The 18133-nt window shown below is 39.8% G+C and overlaps 1 protein-coding gene and 1 long non-coding RNA gene across 3 annotated transcripts; one reads left to right on the top strand and one right to left on the bottom strand.

Moving 5' to 3' along the window:
• The first annotated feature begins 2049 nt into the window (after nt 1–2049).
• tob1a (transducer of ERBB2, 1a) lies at nt 2050–5788 on the top strand. 2 transcript variants are annotated; one of them, XM_027003394.3, is made up of 2 exons: nt 2050–2277; nt 3683–5788. In XM_027003394.3, the coding sequence occupies exon 2, from the start codon at nt 3849–3851 to the stop codon at nt 4821–4823; it is 975 nt and encodes a 324-aa protein (XP_026859195.1). In that variant the 5' UTR covers nt 2050–2277; nt 3683–3848; the 3' UTR covers nt 4824–5788. The 2 variants fall into 2 exon arrangements, with proteins under 2 accessions (XP_026859195.1, XP_026859196.1); XM_027003395.3 differs by lacking the exon at nt 2050–2277 and adding an exon at nt 2326–2597.
• Nucleotides 5789–11088: 5300 nt separating this feature from the next.
• Nucleotides 11089–14340, bottom strand: LOC113573259 (uncharacterized). Its single transcript, XR_003410191.3, has 3 exons — nt 14191–14340; nt 13317–13364; nt 11089–12184 (listed from the first exon to the last, which is right to left on the bottom strand). It is a non-coding gene; the product is annotated as an uncharacterized LOC113573259 (long non-coding RNA).
• Nucleotides 14341–18133: the final 3793 nt, after the last annotated feature.

Here is an 18133-nt window from a genome sequence, read left to right as displayed (position 1 = left end):
GGGTCAAAAATATGGCAGCCATTAGATTTAGCCATGCACTGTTCCCAGACCAACACTGTATGCACTGCTATAAACCTGTATAACAGTGATATCTCTATTGTTAAGGCAAATGCATGGAAGACCAGGATAGAAACTAAACATATCCTATTGTCTAGAAAACCAAAGTTAACAAAGAAGGTTGTTTAGGACACACTAGTATCTACATCTTCATCTCTTCATACTTCTTTCTCTAGACTGCAGTCTTTTGTGCCCTGGCAGAAAGCCATATCCCTTTGAGAATTAATTGGAGATTACTGATCTTTAAGATCACATCCCTTGGCAAGAACAATTTACTGCAAAGTGTGGAATGTATGATATTGGATTTACTATAAGACAGAGCCCTGTTTTACTGTCTTATAACATTGCTGATCTTAAAGCAACTCGGATATCTAATAATTTCAGCACAAAAAAGAACAAAGTTACAGTTCGGAAATACAGTTAAAACTTGTACATTATCAACAAAAGGTCATTTAGAACAGACAATAAATGCACTTATAATTAAGCCTGAAAACACCCATATTTAATCAGTTCCTAATTGTAGAAAGGATGCCAAGCAACCTAACACAGATTGCAATTGCATATTTCCATTTAACTCTTGAGGTGTTGGGAAAATGATTGGCACAGACAAATATGAAGTCTGAGAACCTTTAATACCACTGTTCTCTGGCCAGAAACACACATGTTGTGAATTCTTTGGACTGCAGTATATATAACATGCAACTTAAACTGTTTCTGCTTGTGCCACGGCCAACTGTATGCATAGCCAATCACATCCCCAACTCCACATGTACCAGTCATTCAAGGTATAAAGGGAAATAAGTATAAGCTCAAGACTTAAAAATAATATGATAATAATTTGGTTAATAATATCACTCTACAGTTATATGGTGAGTTTTCACTGTACTAATTTGCACGGTCTATAATAACTCTACATGTTCACAAAATTATTACCACTTTCATAGTACCATCATCACAAAAGTAGATGCTGTGACTTGTCAAATGCACACTCTAGTCTTGTCCTACGTTAGAGGTTGCCATTGCTTCCACTGGGGTAGCAACAATAAACCGGATATACAAAATAGCAATTTAAACTTAGAAGGGGCTTTTACTTTAACGTTTCTTAACATATATGTTGACGAGGATAAGTTTTTCTTGCGTTTAAAAGTGTCTTGACCATGACGTCAGCACCTAGCTATCCTGGGCCTACACCATTCACGAGAAGCTCCGGCCCTGTTTTTTAACCAATCAACTTTCATATTGTTTTCCTCCTGCCACTAACCCCACTGGACACCACCCCTACCATTACTGTATCGCTCCGCAGAGGCTCATATGGTTGACAAACGAAAAGAGAAAACAATACAGCTACAATTTCCTAGCAACATATATTTCCCCTTAGGCATTCTCCAAAAAGGGAAGGTAGCTAAATAAGCAACTCAGTTTGCTCTAAAAAATACTGGGTTATGGGGAATTTTTACTCCATTGGTCTATGTTTCAAATGTGCCCAAATCGATAAGACAAAAACAATACAGCGTTTTTGGTTATAAAATGATGACCTCTCTTACACATTACCAATAGACCCTCGAATTTATATTATGGTCTTTTTTATTGCCCTCTCATGCGCATTTTTATTAGATCATCATCATCGTACGCTACGTGAGGCTATAAACCAGAATACTGCTAAATGCTAATTTAAAAGAGGTAAAAGAGTACGGTTTGCAAAACGGGACAGCATAATGTAGAGTATAGAGAAGCAACTTTCTGCTGGGTCCACTATGTGGATCTAGGTAACGTCTGACGTAAAAGTCCTTTTAACGTGCGAAACTCCATGTAATCAAACTGGGTGCATTTTGATTGAGGTCAGAATACACCAATGAACGCAAGGAGCGTCAAATATGGGGTGGGTTTAAGTCTGGAGTAGAACCAATCACATTGTTCGTATTGTTTTGACCTTTGAAACCGCATCACAGCCCACCTCGTGTCCGTGGCGGAGGAAAACTATAAATACAGGAGGATGACAGTAGCCGGAGACGAAGTTGTAAAAACACCCAGGTAGTGGGGGTGGAACGACACTTAAAAGAAGGTTAAACGGAGGGGAAAAAAATCGTTTCAGACATCTACAAACTGGAATATCTTTTTTATGTTAAATTACTTAATGTGAAGAAAATATTTATATCTACATTTTTCTATTTGCACTAGTTAACGGTACTTCAACTACTCCTGAGAGTCCTTTTTAAAGAAGTAAGTATGTGTTCTTTTTATATTACCTACGAATCTCTCATCTTTTGTAGCCTGTTTTGTTTTTGACGACGCGGGATTGACCTGTCATCGTGCAAAATGCAGCCCAAAGCTGTAATTCAAAGATACTAAGAGAACTTAAATATCCAGCCAACTTACTGCGTCAGTGGTAGTCCAGAGGGTTCAGTTATCTGGGAGGGGTTGCTAACTATAGTAAAACTGAACAGCACGCAAGGATATCTGACAACCCATGCTTCCTGCCAGAGTTAGTTACCGAATTACCGAATTCCTCACTCATATTAAGCAATATAACCGTCGAATAGGTAGGTTATTTAACTGCTTTTTGTTAAAAAAAAAATCCTATTGCATTAAAACCTCTTGCTGCAGTTTTTGCGTAATAAGTATCATTGTACTGAAGCTTCTGCAGGCTGCATGTATTAAGTGCGCATTCAAATTTGTAATCGGATGATAGTTTTCTTGTTAAGACAATGGTTCTCTTTAACTGTTTAGCCTGCTGGGTGATGGCCTGTCTTCGCAGTTGCAAAGAATGACATGTAAAGCCTATTTAGTTATTTCTAATGGATGTGAGCAACAATCTTGCATATGTGTATAAAAGAGCCATCCCAGAGCACGGTAGGTGGAGAGAGGTAGTCAGAATTGCAGTGAAATACACAATGCATGGTAATGTGTATAGGCTATATAGTGCTGTGGATAGACACTACTGAAACGTCACTTTCAACGTTTTAACCTAGCATTCATATCATAGTTAAGGTTTCTAACGGCTTCAACATGTCTTTTCGAAAAATATTTTGTATTGCATCTTATTCAGCGGTGATCACTCGGAAAGACTGGTTACAGTTGCATAGGGTCTAGTGTAACATGGTTATTATGTAACACGATCAGATCCGCGAGCCCCAAAGCTGCCTGCCTCTGACGCCAAACTGCATATTGCACGCAGGCTTACGTCGATAGGACTGCCTTTCCCCCCTCCATTGCAAACTGTTGTGAACGATTAAGAGCAGGTTATGCTCTAAATTTGGATCATGAAAAATACTGAAAATTCACTAGAGAGCATTGCAGCCGAATGAGATTTGAAATCATTCACCTTTAGCGTGTAGCACTATTTTTGGCTATACTAAGGTGCATGCAAACGATTGCTTGAAATGAATTCTTGGTGCCTAAAGGAATCGACAGCGTTGTTATCAGTTAAGTCTTATGGGGAAAAAAAATTTAAAAAAAATTCTGTGTTATAATTCCGATTAGCCGTTTTCACTTCTGTTAGTCCTTTCATTAAGATACCGCAATAAATGTGCGTTTTTAAACAAAACATCTGAGGACCATCTGGGTAGGTATTTGATTAGAGAAATTATGATTTTAGTCTAACATGTTTCTATTTACTTCGCTCAAGGAACTGGATCACTCATCTGTGGAAGGAGACATTTCCTCTGCAACCAGCACTTTGTTCCTTTGCCTGGCTCCAGCTGAACCTTGTCCTGTGGGCGACGTAATAGCATACCAGATTTTGACCAGCCTCCGGAAATACTAACATTTTGTATTTGGGCAATTCAGCAGCTATGCAGCTTGAAATCCAAGTGGCACTCAACTTTATAATTTCATACTTGTACAATAAGCTGCCACGGCGACGTGTCAACATTTTTGGCGAGGAGCTGGAGCGGCAGCTGAAACAGAAATACGAGGGACACTGGTACCCAGACAAGCCATATAAAGGGTCTGGGTTCCGCTGCATACATGTTGGGGAGAAAGTGGACCCAGTCGTAGAGCAGGCAGCCAAAGAGAGTGGGTTGGACATCGAAGACGTCCGCAACAACCTGCCTCGGGACCTTAGCGTCTGGATCGACCCGTTTGAGGTGTCTTACCAGATTGGGGAAAAGGGACCTGTCAAAGTGCTCTATGTGGATGATAGCAACGAGAACGGGCTGGAATTGGATAAAGAGATCAAGAACAGCTTTAACCCTGAAGCCCAGGTCTTCATGCCCATTACTGAGCCTGTGGGACCCTCGCCCACATCCAGCTCGCCATCCCCGCCCTTCGGCCAGTCAGCCAGTGTCAGCCCTAGCTTCATGCCTCGCTCAACCCAGCCTTTAACCTTCACCACTGCCACTTTTGCCGCCACCAAGTTTGGCTCCACCAAGATGAAGACCAGTGGGCGGAGCAGTGGCAAGGCAGCACGGAGCTCGCCGACCAATCTGGGCCTGAATGTGAACAACCTCTTAAAGCAGAAAGCCATCTCCACGTCCATGCATTCTCTCTATGGCCTTGGCCTGACTGGGCAGCAGCCGAAGACGTCGGCCCTGTCCCCCAATGCCAAGGAGTTTGTGTTCCCCAGCCTGCAGGGCCAGGGCAGCCCAAGTGCAATGTTCCCTGGGGAGAGCTCCCTCAGCCTCAGCCCTCTCCAGTACAGTAATGCCTTTGACGTGTTTGCCGCCTATGGGGGCCTGAACGAGAAGTCCTTGATGGACGGCCTGAATTTCAGCTTGAGCAACATGCAGTATTCTAACCAGCAATTCCAGCCAGTAATGGCCAACTAGGAAACAAAGATGCTATTAAAATGACCAGAGATATGTGATGGGGGTGGGAGGGGCGCTTATTTTCAAAAATTCTGAAAAAGATGAAAAAAAATAGAAAAGAGGAAAAAAAGGAAGCTTACACATGTCAACTGTACAGTCCCATTGTACAAGTCAAAGAGCATGAGCCCGAGGGTGAACTACTTTGCCCCCTTGAGTTTTTTGGGGTTTTTTTCCCTTTTTTTTCCCCCCCATTTTCTTTTTTTTTCTTTTTTCTTTTTTTTTTTTTAAATGATGAAGCTTGCAGTACTACATGTCCAAGCTTGGTTACTTCCCTAAACTCAACATTATATTGCTTTTCATTTGCCAACCAAGCACAAAATTTATTTTTATTGACTGCTTTAAGATATCTCTATGAGGAATTAAAACACAAGTCATGGCCTCCTACAGTATTTAAGATATAGCTGGACAGCCAATTTTCAGAGGATTGGCATAAATCTAAGTGGAATTTCCTGGTCTTTTTTCTAATTGTATAATTTAATTTAGTACAGAGTTTGTAAAATATCAGAGTATATATTGTTTCTACAACATGGTATTGCATTTATATCTTTTTACTACTCCAGTGATCCGTGATGGCTGCAGCAGCTTTTGTGTTATTTCTTTTTTTATTGAAATTGTAAAATGAATCCATCTTTCAGAACATCACCTATTCTAAAGATTGTGTACAGACTATTCCGTAGTGGTGGGATTTAAGAATATTTGCTTTTTGAAAAAAAAAAACAAAAAAAAAAACAAGAGTTGTATTTTCTGTTAAGAGTTAAAAGATTTTTGCTATATTATGGACAAAATGTAATCGTATATTAATTTTGTACCTACATTGTGCAATACTTGATAAAAAAGAAACGGTATAACAAGTATTTGGAGTCAGTGTCTTACATGTTAAGAGGGACTGAGTTTATTAAGTTTGTATTAAAATGCTTGAAAATATACTCTTGTCTAAATATTTTTCTTTTAATGCTAGGAGTCAAAGGTGTATTGAGCACTACCAAAGACCATGCACACCAGTGTAGAATCCAGTTTTGGTGATAGAGTATTGTAAAGGCAGTTTTTATTTTTTATTTATTTTTTTTTGGTGACCTAATGAAAATATACTAAGAACCTGAAAAACTACATAGAATATATTTGTGTTTTAACTTGTGAACCATACTGCAGTAATTGCAGTTGAGTTGTACAGTTGTGACTTAGCCCTATGCTCCCGTTCCACTGTACTTGGATCTGTTTTAGGACCTTATGTCTATGTTGAATTCAGTGTTCCACAATTCAGCATATTTGCAGTGCATTCCTTTCTTGTTCAATGAGTAAATAAACTCCAATAGTCTAACTGTATAAGTAAGAAAACCTGAACTATTTTTAACGCAGATGAGCTTTCTACATAACACTTTAAATAGCAAGGTAAATAATGGCTCCTGTGCCTTACATATCTAGCTGCTGTAACTAAGCATTTTAAAATCAGTAGCAGTGGAGGGCATGCTGGCTGAAAACCATGCAACAATGACAGCTCTGCCTTTGGGCTCAGTGGTGTTCTCCTAAGGTCCTTGTGGGAATGGCAGGAATGAGTTGTTGGAACAAGCTGTGGAGGTGGTTGGCAGGGGAGCTCTTTAGAATAGTACTCCCAGATAATCTGTTTTTGTCTTTAGCCATGTGATGTTTTCACCTTAGGTGTTGTGGCTAGCCATGGGGGGGTTGACAGATATCCTGTAAAGGCTCAGGAGGACTCCTGTGGCATCCCTGAGGCTGCTGGGGCCTCCAAGCTTTTTGCACTTAGAGAAACAGGTGGAAGGGGCTGCTCTTAGCAAGCAGTTCTAAAAATGGCATGTAGCTTAGCTAAGCACTAAATGGTTCACCTGAACTGCATGAAGCAACTCCAGTCTGTATTTAGCTCTCAATCTGCTCTTAATCAGAGAAATGACAGACTAACTGAGGTTTACAAATGAGGTAACCCACAACCTCAGTGTTAGTGCAGTTTTTTGTGATATGTTTGGATCCTTTTTGGTTGCAGGTGAATATTATGTCACGGTGGGGGTTGCTGGCAGTAAAACACTAATCAGGACAACTCTTGGCATAATTTAATTTTTTTGTATTGATGAAATAAGAAAAAGCTTTTCTGTGCACTGCTGCAGTTATTTACTGCTGTTGATATTTAGGGCATTAATCTTCATTAATAATATGGTCTCAGCATGTGTAATTGGTGGAAATGTGATAAAATGTATGTCTGGTTCAGTTGTGTTAAGACACTTTTTTCTTCCCTTCATATGAATTTTCTTGCCATTGTACAGTATTGTTGTCTGACAATGAATCAAATGTTGTAGATATGTTAGCAGATGTATAGTGTTTGGCCTTGAATGCAGTTCACGAATTGGCCTGGTTTTTAGTGCTTTGTCGTCCTTATCTCCTGTAAGACTGACAAACACACCCAAACTTGTGCTGGTGTGTGATGTGTGTCTAGTCCTGTACTCATGTAAAGGCCTTCCCAGTATTCTTATCTACAGTATGTACAGTCTTCAAGCACATAGCCTCCGCCTATAGCAGCGACTCCTGGTGAAATGCATGTCGGGGGACACCACTCCCCCACCTTGTGGCATCCTGATACCGAGGAGAGGAGCAGGGTGCAAGACCCAGCAAGAGAGGAAACCCCTAAGCTCCATCAGCACCACATCCTCCTTGTGAAGGAGATATGCTGCATGCTGCAAAGCCTATCAAGTTTGGATATACCCACGGGCTCAGTAAGAGCACAAGCCATTTCAGAAATGGCACAGACTGTGGGGCTATGGCAGTGGGGTAGGCTTGCTAGCTGTTCTGTTTCTGTACCAATGGCTCCAGAGTAGCTGAGGGTTGTTCCTGGGGAGTGGGTGGCACACTGTTGACTTAGAAGGCAAGGGAGATGCATGGGGAGGCAGAGCGTTTAGAGGCATGATGTGACATAGGTGCTATAGATCATAATGGGACAGCCTGATCTGATTATACAGTGTATGCATTTGTTTATTTGCTGTTTCCCTTATTCTAAATGAAGGTAAAGTAAATTAATATTTTATACACAAACAGATTGATTTATTTAGAATGGAATACAGAAAAAAGTACTAAAAGGGAAAGGAATAATTGTACATAAAAGGCAATTCTTTATGAAAGTGCTTACTTCACAACTCATGCTGGAATATCTTACAGGTGGATTTTGCCTCACAAAACCTGCTAGAACACCCCCATCTGAGCTTTAAACCACTCATTACATCTGACATGGTTTGACTCGACTCACAATACTCAAATCTCAGACATTTCTGTAAAATACACACATACTCACCATCAAACACATATATACACGCCTACTCATGCCATTCTCTCTCAAAGGGGTCTCTCCATCCTGTTTTTTTTCTTCATCTTCTCCAGAGGAGTGGAGATCGAAGTGACACATCCAGGAAGACCAAGAGAGGAAAAATATTACACACAAAACTGTAGTAGGCAGAAATAAGATAACTGAACCCATAAGCCACCTAGCCATCTCAATAATTCAGTGGTGGAGAGAAACACCCTGCCTCCCCCTGGGCTTGCATCATAACAAGTAAGAACCTGAAGGTTGCCTACAATGTATGAAGATTCAGAGATGGCCCACAATGATGGGACCTGTGTCCAGAGTCTGGTCCTGGAGCTGTTCTTTATATGTAAACTGATAAGCATGTAATCTGGATCCCACATAGAATAGATGATGAATGAGATGAGGTCTCAAATATTAAGGTAAAAATAATGTTATGGCATAAACATACAAGATGTGACTACAATAGCATTTAACTCCAATGTTTATGCTTTGAGAATGCTTGTGAGCAAATTTATATTTAAATGGCTTCATACTTTGTGATACTACTTAATAAAACTGTAATTTGAGGTCATAGGTTTTGGAAAACACAATCTGTAGCTATAAAATTCTAAACCTCTGGCCACAGATGACTATGTTATGCCCATGAGTTGAAGGACAGGTGTAAGTGAAATCTGTTATTCAGTCAGTGAGATTCATGAGTCAGTATATCTCTATGGAATTTATAGAGTCAAATTACTTCACAATTTTAGATCAAGACCTACTTATTGTTCCTGGTTGATGCTGGTTTTAAATTATGCGTATTATAAGTCTACTACTTCAGCTGCATTGATGCTGGCCTTGTCGAACAAGATTTTTTGTTGTAATAGACAGAATTAAAAAAAAAAATAAGGGTGTAGATTACATCCAATGTATGTAAGAATAAGAAACTAATAAGAGGGTTTACATTGCATCTTCTCACTGTCCTCATTTTGGCATTTATAGGCCAAAACAGCTAGCATTATGTCAATAAGATGGTAGTTTAAAATGACATTGTAGTGTCACTTTATTTGCAGAGCCAAAATTGTTTACTACTCTTTCTGACTTTGGATGTTTTGAATATTTTCCTGCTTTGATTCCAGTTTGACCTGATTACTGTGTATAGCCCAGCCCCAATGCACACAGGCCTGCAGAATTTGAAGTTTACCTGTGAACCCATGGCTGAGCTGGGTCTGTCAACCCACTGGGATGTGTGACCTCTTGAAACAAAACACAAATATCATATAATTAGATATATACAATTATTAAATTGCCTAGGCATTGTGAAGAATTTGAATTCTTTGGGTGTTTTATCAGACAATATATTAGAACTTTAATGTAAAAGTGCTGTAGGCTCTACATACTGTATAAACAATACATTAAATCATAAGTAGCTTTTTGTTATTTTATTTAACAGCTGTAATAATTGCATTCATTATTGGCTTACTATTGGTGGCATAGCTGCTCACAACACAAAATCTGAATAAACAGAAACCTTATGTAAAATTTTATGTACAACCAAGGAGCACTGGTTTCACTGCATGTATCATTTTTGTTAATAATACTAACAGGTTTGATACTTCTCAGTATATTTTGAACCTTTTCACTATATTTTGGGAGAAGTACTTCCTAGTTGCACTTTTAATGCATTTTATTTAAATTGTTAATAGTTACTTGTTAAGTAAACAGAAAAGTTACTTCATAAGATACTTAATTCTCCTAACAAGTTGACACCACTCTTTGTAGTTCTGCTCAAACAAAATTCTTATTTTGCAGATATATCATAGATTCCATATTTCTAATTACAATAGTTATGTTTACCTAGTACCAGAGCGTCAGGAACAGTACATAACCCAATTCACAATAAAGAAAGATTCAGGAAGATATAGTAATATTTTGCTGATTTGTTCTTCAGGAGCTCTCGCTCTCTCCCCCACATGCAGTAAGGGGTCTGCAATCCCGTGGCCTGGTTGGAACACACTTGAGTGGAAGTAGGAGGTGTGGAGTGGCTCCACTTACGATGGGTGGTGTTACATAACTGCATGGATGCATGGTGTTAAACGTTAGGTGATGGGGAGAAAAAACGGTTAACTGTTAAGCATCGGGATGGGCAAGATGTAAGTTCTGCATCTTATGTAGGGGTTTGACAGACAGATCAAATGACAGATGGCATTAAACTATGTTGCAGAGTTTTATTCAGCCCTGCTTTGGCCATGTGGTTGGGAGAAAATTAGTGGATGTGACATACTTTCAGCATTTTATCATGAAGCTTATATTAAATAACACAATACATGTAATACATGTAAAAACGAAATAAATTAGATATTTAAGAGTTGCAGAGTTGTTGCTCTTTTGTAGAAACATTGCCTTGGCTGAGGTGTAGCACAGCCTGCTAAACTTCTATAATTACAAACACTTAGCTGTGTACTTGCTACATTCCATTACATTCAAAATTCAGAAGAAAACGTACTGATGCTCATTCTTGTGTAAAAGTAATCGCTAGATAATCAAGCAATCTTGAAATGAAACCAAAAATTGTTGTTAAATTCAAGGAAAATGTTTAATCAGGCAACACCTCAGCAGCCTCCATGCCTGGGAAACACCAATAGGCAAGAAATTAAGACTGTCACAGAGAAGAGCAGTGGCTTCAAGCTGTGGTGCTGAGGGCAGCTGAAATGAGTTTTCCCTCTCCATGTAACCTGTACCCCCTCTTCATGCCACGCTTATGGACACCTCAGCAGACGACAAGGCTGAGTAGTCCAGGGCAGCTTTGGGTCAGTGCTGCTAGGACACAGTGCCCTGTCTGGGAGTCAGATCCAAGACTTATTACCAGATGCCCTTTCCAAAGAGCTTGGGAAAAACAGCTCTCCCACATGCTGGAAAGGTAAGGCATTTTAAATGGTGGCATTTTATTTCCGCTGGGGCTCTTTTTCTGATGTAATCTGATATCAGCAATTTAGTCTGCAACAGAAACATGCAGGCTGATGTAGAGCAACTTTACATTGCATGACAAATGTAAGCATAAGTCTAGCAATGCTTAAGTGTGAATTAAGGCATATATCTGTATTATTTTTAGGCTTGGTTAATAGTTCAAATGTCATGAGATTGTGAGCTCATGAAAAATCCTAGAATTTTATGAGTTTTGTATTCCTCTGTGACTTTTGAGAATGCTACAACATAATATATCCCCTTTTCTCATGTTAGAGGACTATGAAACAGCCAGCTAGCAAGGTTTGTGAAATCCCAAATCACATAGTCTTCCTCTCTCCTGGCCCTCTGGAAATTTCATAGGCAATTTCACTGTCAAGATGGACAGCTTATGACGTGTGAGTGTGCAGCGGAGCATTGCAGCTCAGTGTGAAGGTCTGGTGAGAGAGAGAGAGAGAGAGAGAGAGAGAGAGAGAGAGAGAGAGAGAGAGAGAGAGAGAGAGAGAGAGAGAGAGAGAGAGAGAGAGAGGCAGAGGCAGAGTGCGGCATGTGTGTGACCACGTCACTTTGACACTTTATCACGAGTGAGCACGGGGCCTTGTTATGTTTTGATGCTGTGATGAATGTAAATTTAATAGTGTGATTGTATCTGAGAACATTTGTCTCTGCAAGCATTTCTCTATACAAGTGAATTTGAGCTCTGAATTACTTTTCCTTTAAGTGCTTACTAAAGCTAGTTTCTATGTAGGCAGGCGTGTAATATAAGCCAGTGTGATCTCATGTGCTATGCATATATTTATGACTTTGTTTGAATTTGAAATGTGATGACAGATTGACTGACCAAAAAAGATAAGGTCATGTGGTAGTTTTGCTGAATCCTTTTATATCAGTACATGTGATTAATAGCCAGTAGAAGCAGGCTGTTTGGGAGAAGTGATGGGTGCTGGCAGGGTATGACAGGAGGCTGGAGGTGGGGCTGGTGGTGGAGGTGGGGGCTCCATTAGGAACTGCAGTGATTTAGAGAGTCTCTAAGCGCTGGGTTCCTGCCGATGTCAGCACTGGGACCTGATAGGTTCTGTGAAGGAGGGAATAAAACACAACCTAGGAGAACAGAGGAGAACAAAGGAGCTGCCAAACCACAACACCAACTCTTTCACAACTCAAGTACTCATAGACCCTAAAATAGCTGAACCTCTCTTTCAGTCTGTAGATTTAAATCAATACTTTACCCAAAAATGCTAACATTGCAAATGGTGAATAATAGAAGCTACCAGGAGCCAGTTAGTAAAACATGGTTGTGTGGTGTTAGCATTATGCTAATTGCTCCGCACAAGCTTTCATTCTTCGCCTCATTCCCTTTTCGAGGTAAAGCATTATTTTAATGGCAGGAAGTGTGGTAGAATCTGCTGCTTAGGCTAATGTAAATTTAGGTCAGATGTGAAATATTAGCTTTGGTGTGCAGTGCCTTGAGTGAGCAAGAAATTTGAATAAATCTATATTCTATAACTAATTCTTCCAGTGTTTGTGTCCTACAAATTTAAACAGATAAAATATAGGAATTTGACAATTAAAGAATATTGATATTGTACCTATATCAAGTATTAATGACAAAATTGATTCAAACTCATTTTAATGACTATAAATGTGTCCACACTAAAGATAAAATGTGACTCAGATCTTTAGAGAAAGTATTTTAGAGGATGCTATTCCAATAACAGTAATAAGACTTCTCTGGTAAGGAGAGAAATGGAGTATACCCCAGCAAACGAAAGCTAACAATCAAGTTGGGTTTTATGAAAGTGAGGACCTCTTCTGAGACTCTTCCCACAATGCTCTCACATCTGTCTGATTTCTGCAACTACCCACAAGTCTATGGGCTTCAAAGAGAAATGGTTTCTCTCACTTTGTTATATTTTGTCCTCTCTGGAGAAAACAAAACAGAAGGGAAAAAGTGTATTTTCCTCTTCCATTTGAAGAAAGTGAGAGTCATGCCTTTCAAGTGTTTTGTCTATCGTAACTTCAGTTTGGCATTCTCAGCAGCTGGCATGGTAATGACTGGGTCACACGCTGACATTAGTGATTCAGAGCAAAGGCATTAGGTTGGTCATCATTTAGTTCTGCTGAAAAGGAAGGCATTGACACTGATTATGGGTGGAGTGTCCCTCTGTATAGAGAAAAAGAGCATGCAAAAAATGTGATTTACTCACATTTAGATCATGCAGTTTCATAGAAGATGAACCTGTATGAACAGTAGTCTGTGCAAAAACAAAACAAACAAAAAAAAAACCTTTAAAAAACTGGTTGTTTAAGACCGAATGTGTCACCACTGATGCAGTTGCAGCTTGTCTTCTTTAACCTTTAATTATTGTAAAGTCAAAAATATGAAAATATGCCTAGGTGGTCACTTCTAGGCTTATATTTTTAAGATTTAAAAGTGTATATATATGGTTTTGTTTGACCCAAGCATTAGGAAGCCACAGGCTATTCTTCAGAAGGTGTAGCAATTATTTCTTTCCTGAAATCAAAACAGTTGAATTTTAAATACTTGAGGTACTAATATTTGGAAAACAATGTTAATCACACAACAATAAGCTCAGGGTTTCAGCAGTCCATCACATCTTTGCAGGGTCTTAGAGACTCGTGTATGGACAGCCTTCTGCAGCCAGCTGCTTAGTGTGGGAAAATGAAGAAGAAATAGGCAGACTAGGAATATGGTACAGGTATGCACAATCAGACAATTCCCTGGCAGGTCCCTCTGACCGCCTCCTCCATCTAGATGGTGCGATGGTTACGGACAAGGCCTCTGGCCCAAGGAGAGTTCACGATCTGTTGTGTACATTTTCTATATTTAATGTTTCTAGATAGCAGTGTGAAGAAATATCGGTCACTATTTTCGTGAAACTTTTATGGAGTGAATGTTATTGTGTTGTAAGTCCTGTATGATAAATTCTCTATAGGTGTTTTCTTAGCAAACATAGTGTATCAGTTTTAGTGGGGATCATTAGCGTTAGCACAACAGAAGTAACGAGTACGATGTTGACCACTCGTAAACTGTAAGCGCTACCTCTCGCTCCCTCCTACCTCTTACTAGATTGCGAACGTCCTGCGATGCACACCGCCAGTGTACAAGGTAAGAGGCCTTGACTTTTTCATAACATCCTAATTGGATCTTGTTTGCATCATTCCGTCATAACCACGCAGCTCTCTCTCCCTCCCTCTCTCTTCTCTCAACCTCCCACACACACAAGCACACACTTTGTTTCCTGGCAACGTGCAAGCGTGGGGAGGAATGCTGAAGTGCTCTTGTGTCGCAGAAGGCTGCGTCGGCAGACAAACAGGACGATTCACTAAGTAGCTGAACGCAGCGCTTCGGCAGAAGGGTATGGAACAGCAAAAGGTCCAAAATACTTTGATTCAGTAACAATTAGAGCTTTTTGACGGCTATTACACCATATATTACGTCACAACAATTATATATGCTGTAAAATCTCTACAAAGCGGGTACAAACCCCAAAACATTTAAAAATGTTTTAGTTGCATTTAACACTACCGCAACATATGCCATTTTTGGCATGAAATGACATGAACTCAGTTTTTAAATAGGGTAATGAGCTCTACCTGCCTGGCTTTTCAGCCAATAAATTTGAGTATTTTTTAGCCAGTCTATGTTGAACAAGATCAGACCAGACCCATTCACAACAGATTTAATTTGCTTATACATGAGTGTTCTAATTTATTTGTAGCCTACTGTAATGTGTGTAGATTCGTAGTTTTCATTACTATTTCATTACCATTGCATTTCATATAAAATATGCAATTTTACTGAGTTTCCCTACGTTTTTCATGGTATACTAGATTATTGTATCATGAATTATGCAGTAAAGGTGTCATAACGACATATTTCTGATGAATCAAAGACATTTGATCAATTACTCTATTTATTATTTATTAATCATATTTATTTATTTTTACCCCTTTGGCGTTCTATAGTATTACCCAACATGCGCTGCGCTAGTTATGTACACTGCGGGACCTCCTTATATGCGCTTGGCATTAAAGTTTTGGGGTAGCACATTTTGTGTTTGTCTGAAGTGTTTCCGTATCTGCCTAGCACTCTGAGAATACAGATGGTTATGACATGACCTCTGAAAATTACTCTTGTGTTCATTTACGAGGTTTGAGACACATAATGTTGTCACTTGAATATAAATAACATTTACACACAATGACAGATGTTATTGTTATTCTACTTATAAGAACAATAGGTTCACTTTAAACGGATAATTTAAAATGGTCGAATTTCCAACTGAAAGTATTGAACTAGTGTGAGGTTAAAGAATTAAGATAGACATTTGAAAATGCTCTAAGAGTTGGTTCCTTAAATATGCATTATGCATAGCCAAGGCCTAAGGAAGCTTTTTAATGGAAAAACACCATCAAAAGTGTATTTCAGGCCAGCAATTGGCTCTATTTGTATCCAGGAAACTGGCCCTAAGAGATAATCATAGCCCTGAGGAGTGATCAGGAAGCTAACCAAAAACTTGCTTATCCCCAATGTCTGGGGCAAAATGATACAAAATGATACAAAATGATCCAAAATAGCGTTCTGATTTTAGCCAACTACTAACCTATCATCACAATAATGCCTAAAAGTCCCAGAATAGGGAAAAAAGCCACAGAATAGAAAATGTTCAGAAAACTAGTTATACAGTTTTGTTTTTTAGTTTTCTTTGTAATAATACACTCTTATCAGTATACCTTTATGCATATTTTAGTGTTTGGTTCCTCAGTAAACAATAGGCAAAAGGAATTATGGATGTAACTGTGAGGACCTAAGTGATGAAGCACACTAAGCACTGTATAATATTTATTCAAAGTTAAATATTATGTATAAATGGAGGGCATGTGATGCTGGAAGCTTGATCCACATAAAATCCTCCAGTATATGTAAAAGGTCTGCCGGGATACATTCCAGTGAAGCTTTATCTTCAGTTCTATTGAGTGTAAATTTGAAAGTCAAATGGATTAGGTCCAGCCTAGTGCCACAGCTGTAGCAGGGCCAGGCATGCCGATAGCACAAAGGAATAATAAATACTACATGCTCATATAAAGCTCCACACTGCCTGCAGGGGACCGGATACCAATATTGCACACAGCGGCCTCCTGGATTATGAGGTGTGGGAGTGCATTTTGTCATTAATATGCACTGCGAGAATAAACTAATCTGGCTGTAGTAGCAAAGATTTGCAAAAACATCTAATAAAGTCATACTGTTGGTCACTGTGTCTGTGTCTCACGTAAGACGTGGAGTGCCCACGACAACATGTTGCTGCTCACAGTCTGCTTTCACCCGTTTGCATCTGTGCTGTTCAGTCCTATCTTTCCATGGTGCTCAGGCCCTGACCCAGTCCACCAACCAGCTTGCCAAAACAGCATGCCACAAATCATTCCCTATCTCCCATGTCAGGAGTCAAATGCAGTGCATGTATGTATAAATAGTCTTGGATGTGCTCATCTCCCTTTATCTCTCCTGCCCGCATCTAGAGCCAAAGACACTTCAGGGAACTGCAAATCACGAGAGCGTCCTACAAACCCAAAGAATGAGCACTGTTTGTTTGTGTGTACCTGGGTGCATGACTGTGTGTTTGTTTCTTTTTCTGTGTGTGTCTTAATTTTTTATAGGCCTGTTCTGTTTGTATATACATGTGGGTGTTTTGGCCTTCACCTTTTTCCACTGTGTGTGAGTGTGTGTATGTGAATGAGTGGTGGGGGGTAGGGGACTGTCTACATGAGTTTTCTCTTGTATAATGGTTCCTGTTGCGACTGTGGTAATATATATTTCGCCACTCGCTCTCCTCAGGGCAGTCTCTTTTTCTTTCAATCTCGGGTCCTCTACCAGAGGTCTGGGAGCTTAAGGGTCCTGCAAAGAATCTTAGCTGTTCCCTGGACTATACTCTTCTGGACGGAGATCTCAGATGTTGTTCCTAGGATCTACTGGAGGCACTCTTCCAGTTTGTGGGGCTATAGACTCTAGTGCTCTGATTACCAAGGGAACCATTGTTGCATTTACCTTCTACATCTTTTCTAGCTCTTCTTTCAGACCTTGGCATTTCTCAAGCTTTTTGTGTTCCTTGTTCCTTATGTTGCTATCACTTGAGATTGCTACATCTATATAGCTGCTGTTTGTCCATCACTATTATGTCCAGTTGGTTAGCCATTACCATTTTGTCAGTCCCACAGGATCTTAGCTTAGTCATTCTCCAAAACCTTTGGTGGTGTATTACACTTTGACCTAGAAATGTCCAGCTCGGACTTGGCACCGATGTTTCTGTATATGTTCCATGTACGCTCTGCCTGCTAGCATCTTGCATCTCGCTGTTACACACACACACACACACACACACACACACACACACACACACACACACACACACACACACATACACACACACACACACACACACACACACACACATCCTTGCCCATATCCTATGCTGATTTTATTTTAATAGTGGTCCTTTAAACATGTCCTGCCATCTGTGCAATGCTAGAGTTGCTGGTATTAGAAAACAGAGCATATTAAGGGGCTCTGTAGCTAGATGCACACAAACACAAATCACACAAAATAACCCACCAACATCCTTAATGAAGTGATTCATGTGTGACACGTGGGCTACTGCTGTCTAAATGGCTGTGCTGGTCCTCATCAGTGCAAGAGATGAGATGAAAGAGAAGGAGAGACCGCAAGTCCTAATAAGGAGAAGTGAAGAAAGCCCATGTGGGACATACTGTGAGAAGTACAACAATAAATAGGAAATCTGAGAATGGGGAGGAGCCAGTTTGGTGCAAGGTAGCACAAAACAACCTCCTGATCTGCTCTCAGTTTGGAATGAATAAACACATGTGTCCTCTGCAATTAATGATCTCCCAGAATAGAATTAAAAATGAGTGTCAGGCTTGACTGCTATCATTCATCATGTGTATGTGGTCATCGACCTGTGGTCCTGATCGTGACTTGAATCTA

The sequence above is a fragment of the Electrophorus electricus genome, chromosome 3, assembly GCF_041902795.1.
Source record: "Electrophorus electricus isolate QZ-2024a chromosome 3, ASM4190279v1, whole genome shotgun sequence".
In the NCBI taxonomy this organism is placed as follows: Eukaryota; Metazoa; Chordata; class Actinopteri; order Gymnotiformes; family Gymnotidae; genus Electrophorus; species Electrophorus electricus.
Note: the sequence above shows the minus strand (reverse complement) of the source record. Positions and strands in the feature narration are given on the sequence as shown.

Excerpts from the sequence above, each read along its gene's own strand:
- tob1a (XM_027003394.3), top strand. The coding sequence starts at position 3,849 with ATGCAGCTTGAAATCCAAGTGGCACTCAACTTTATAATTTCATACTTG.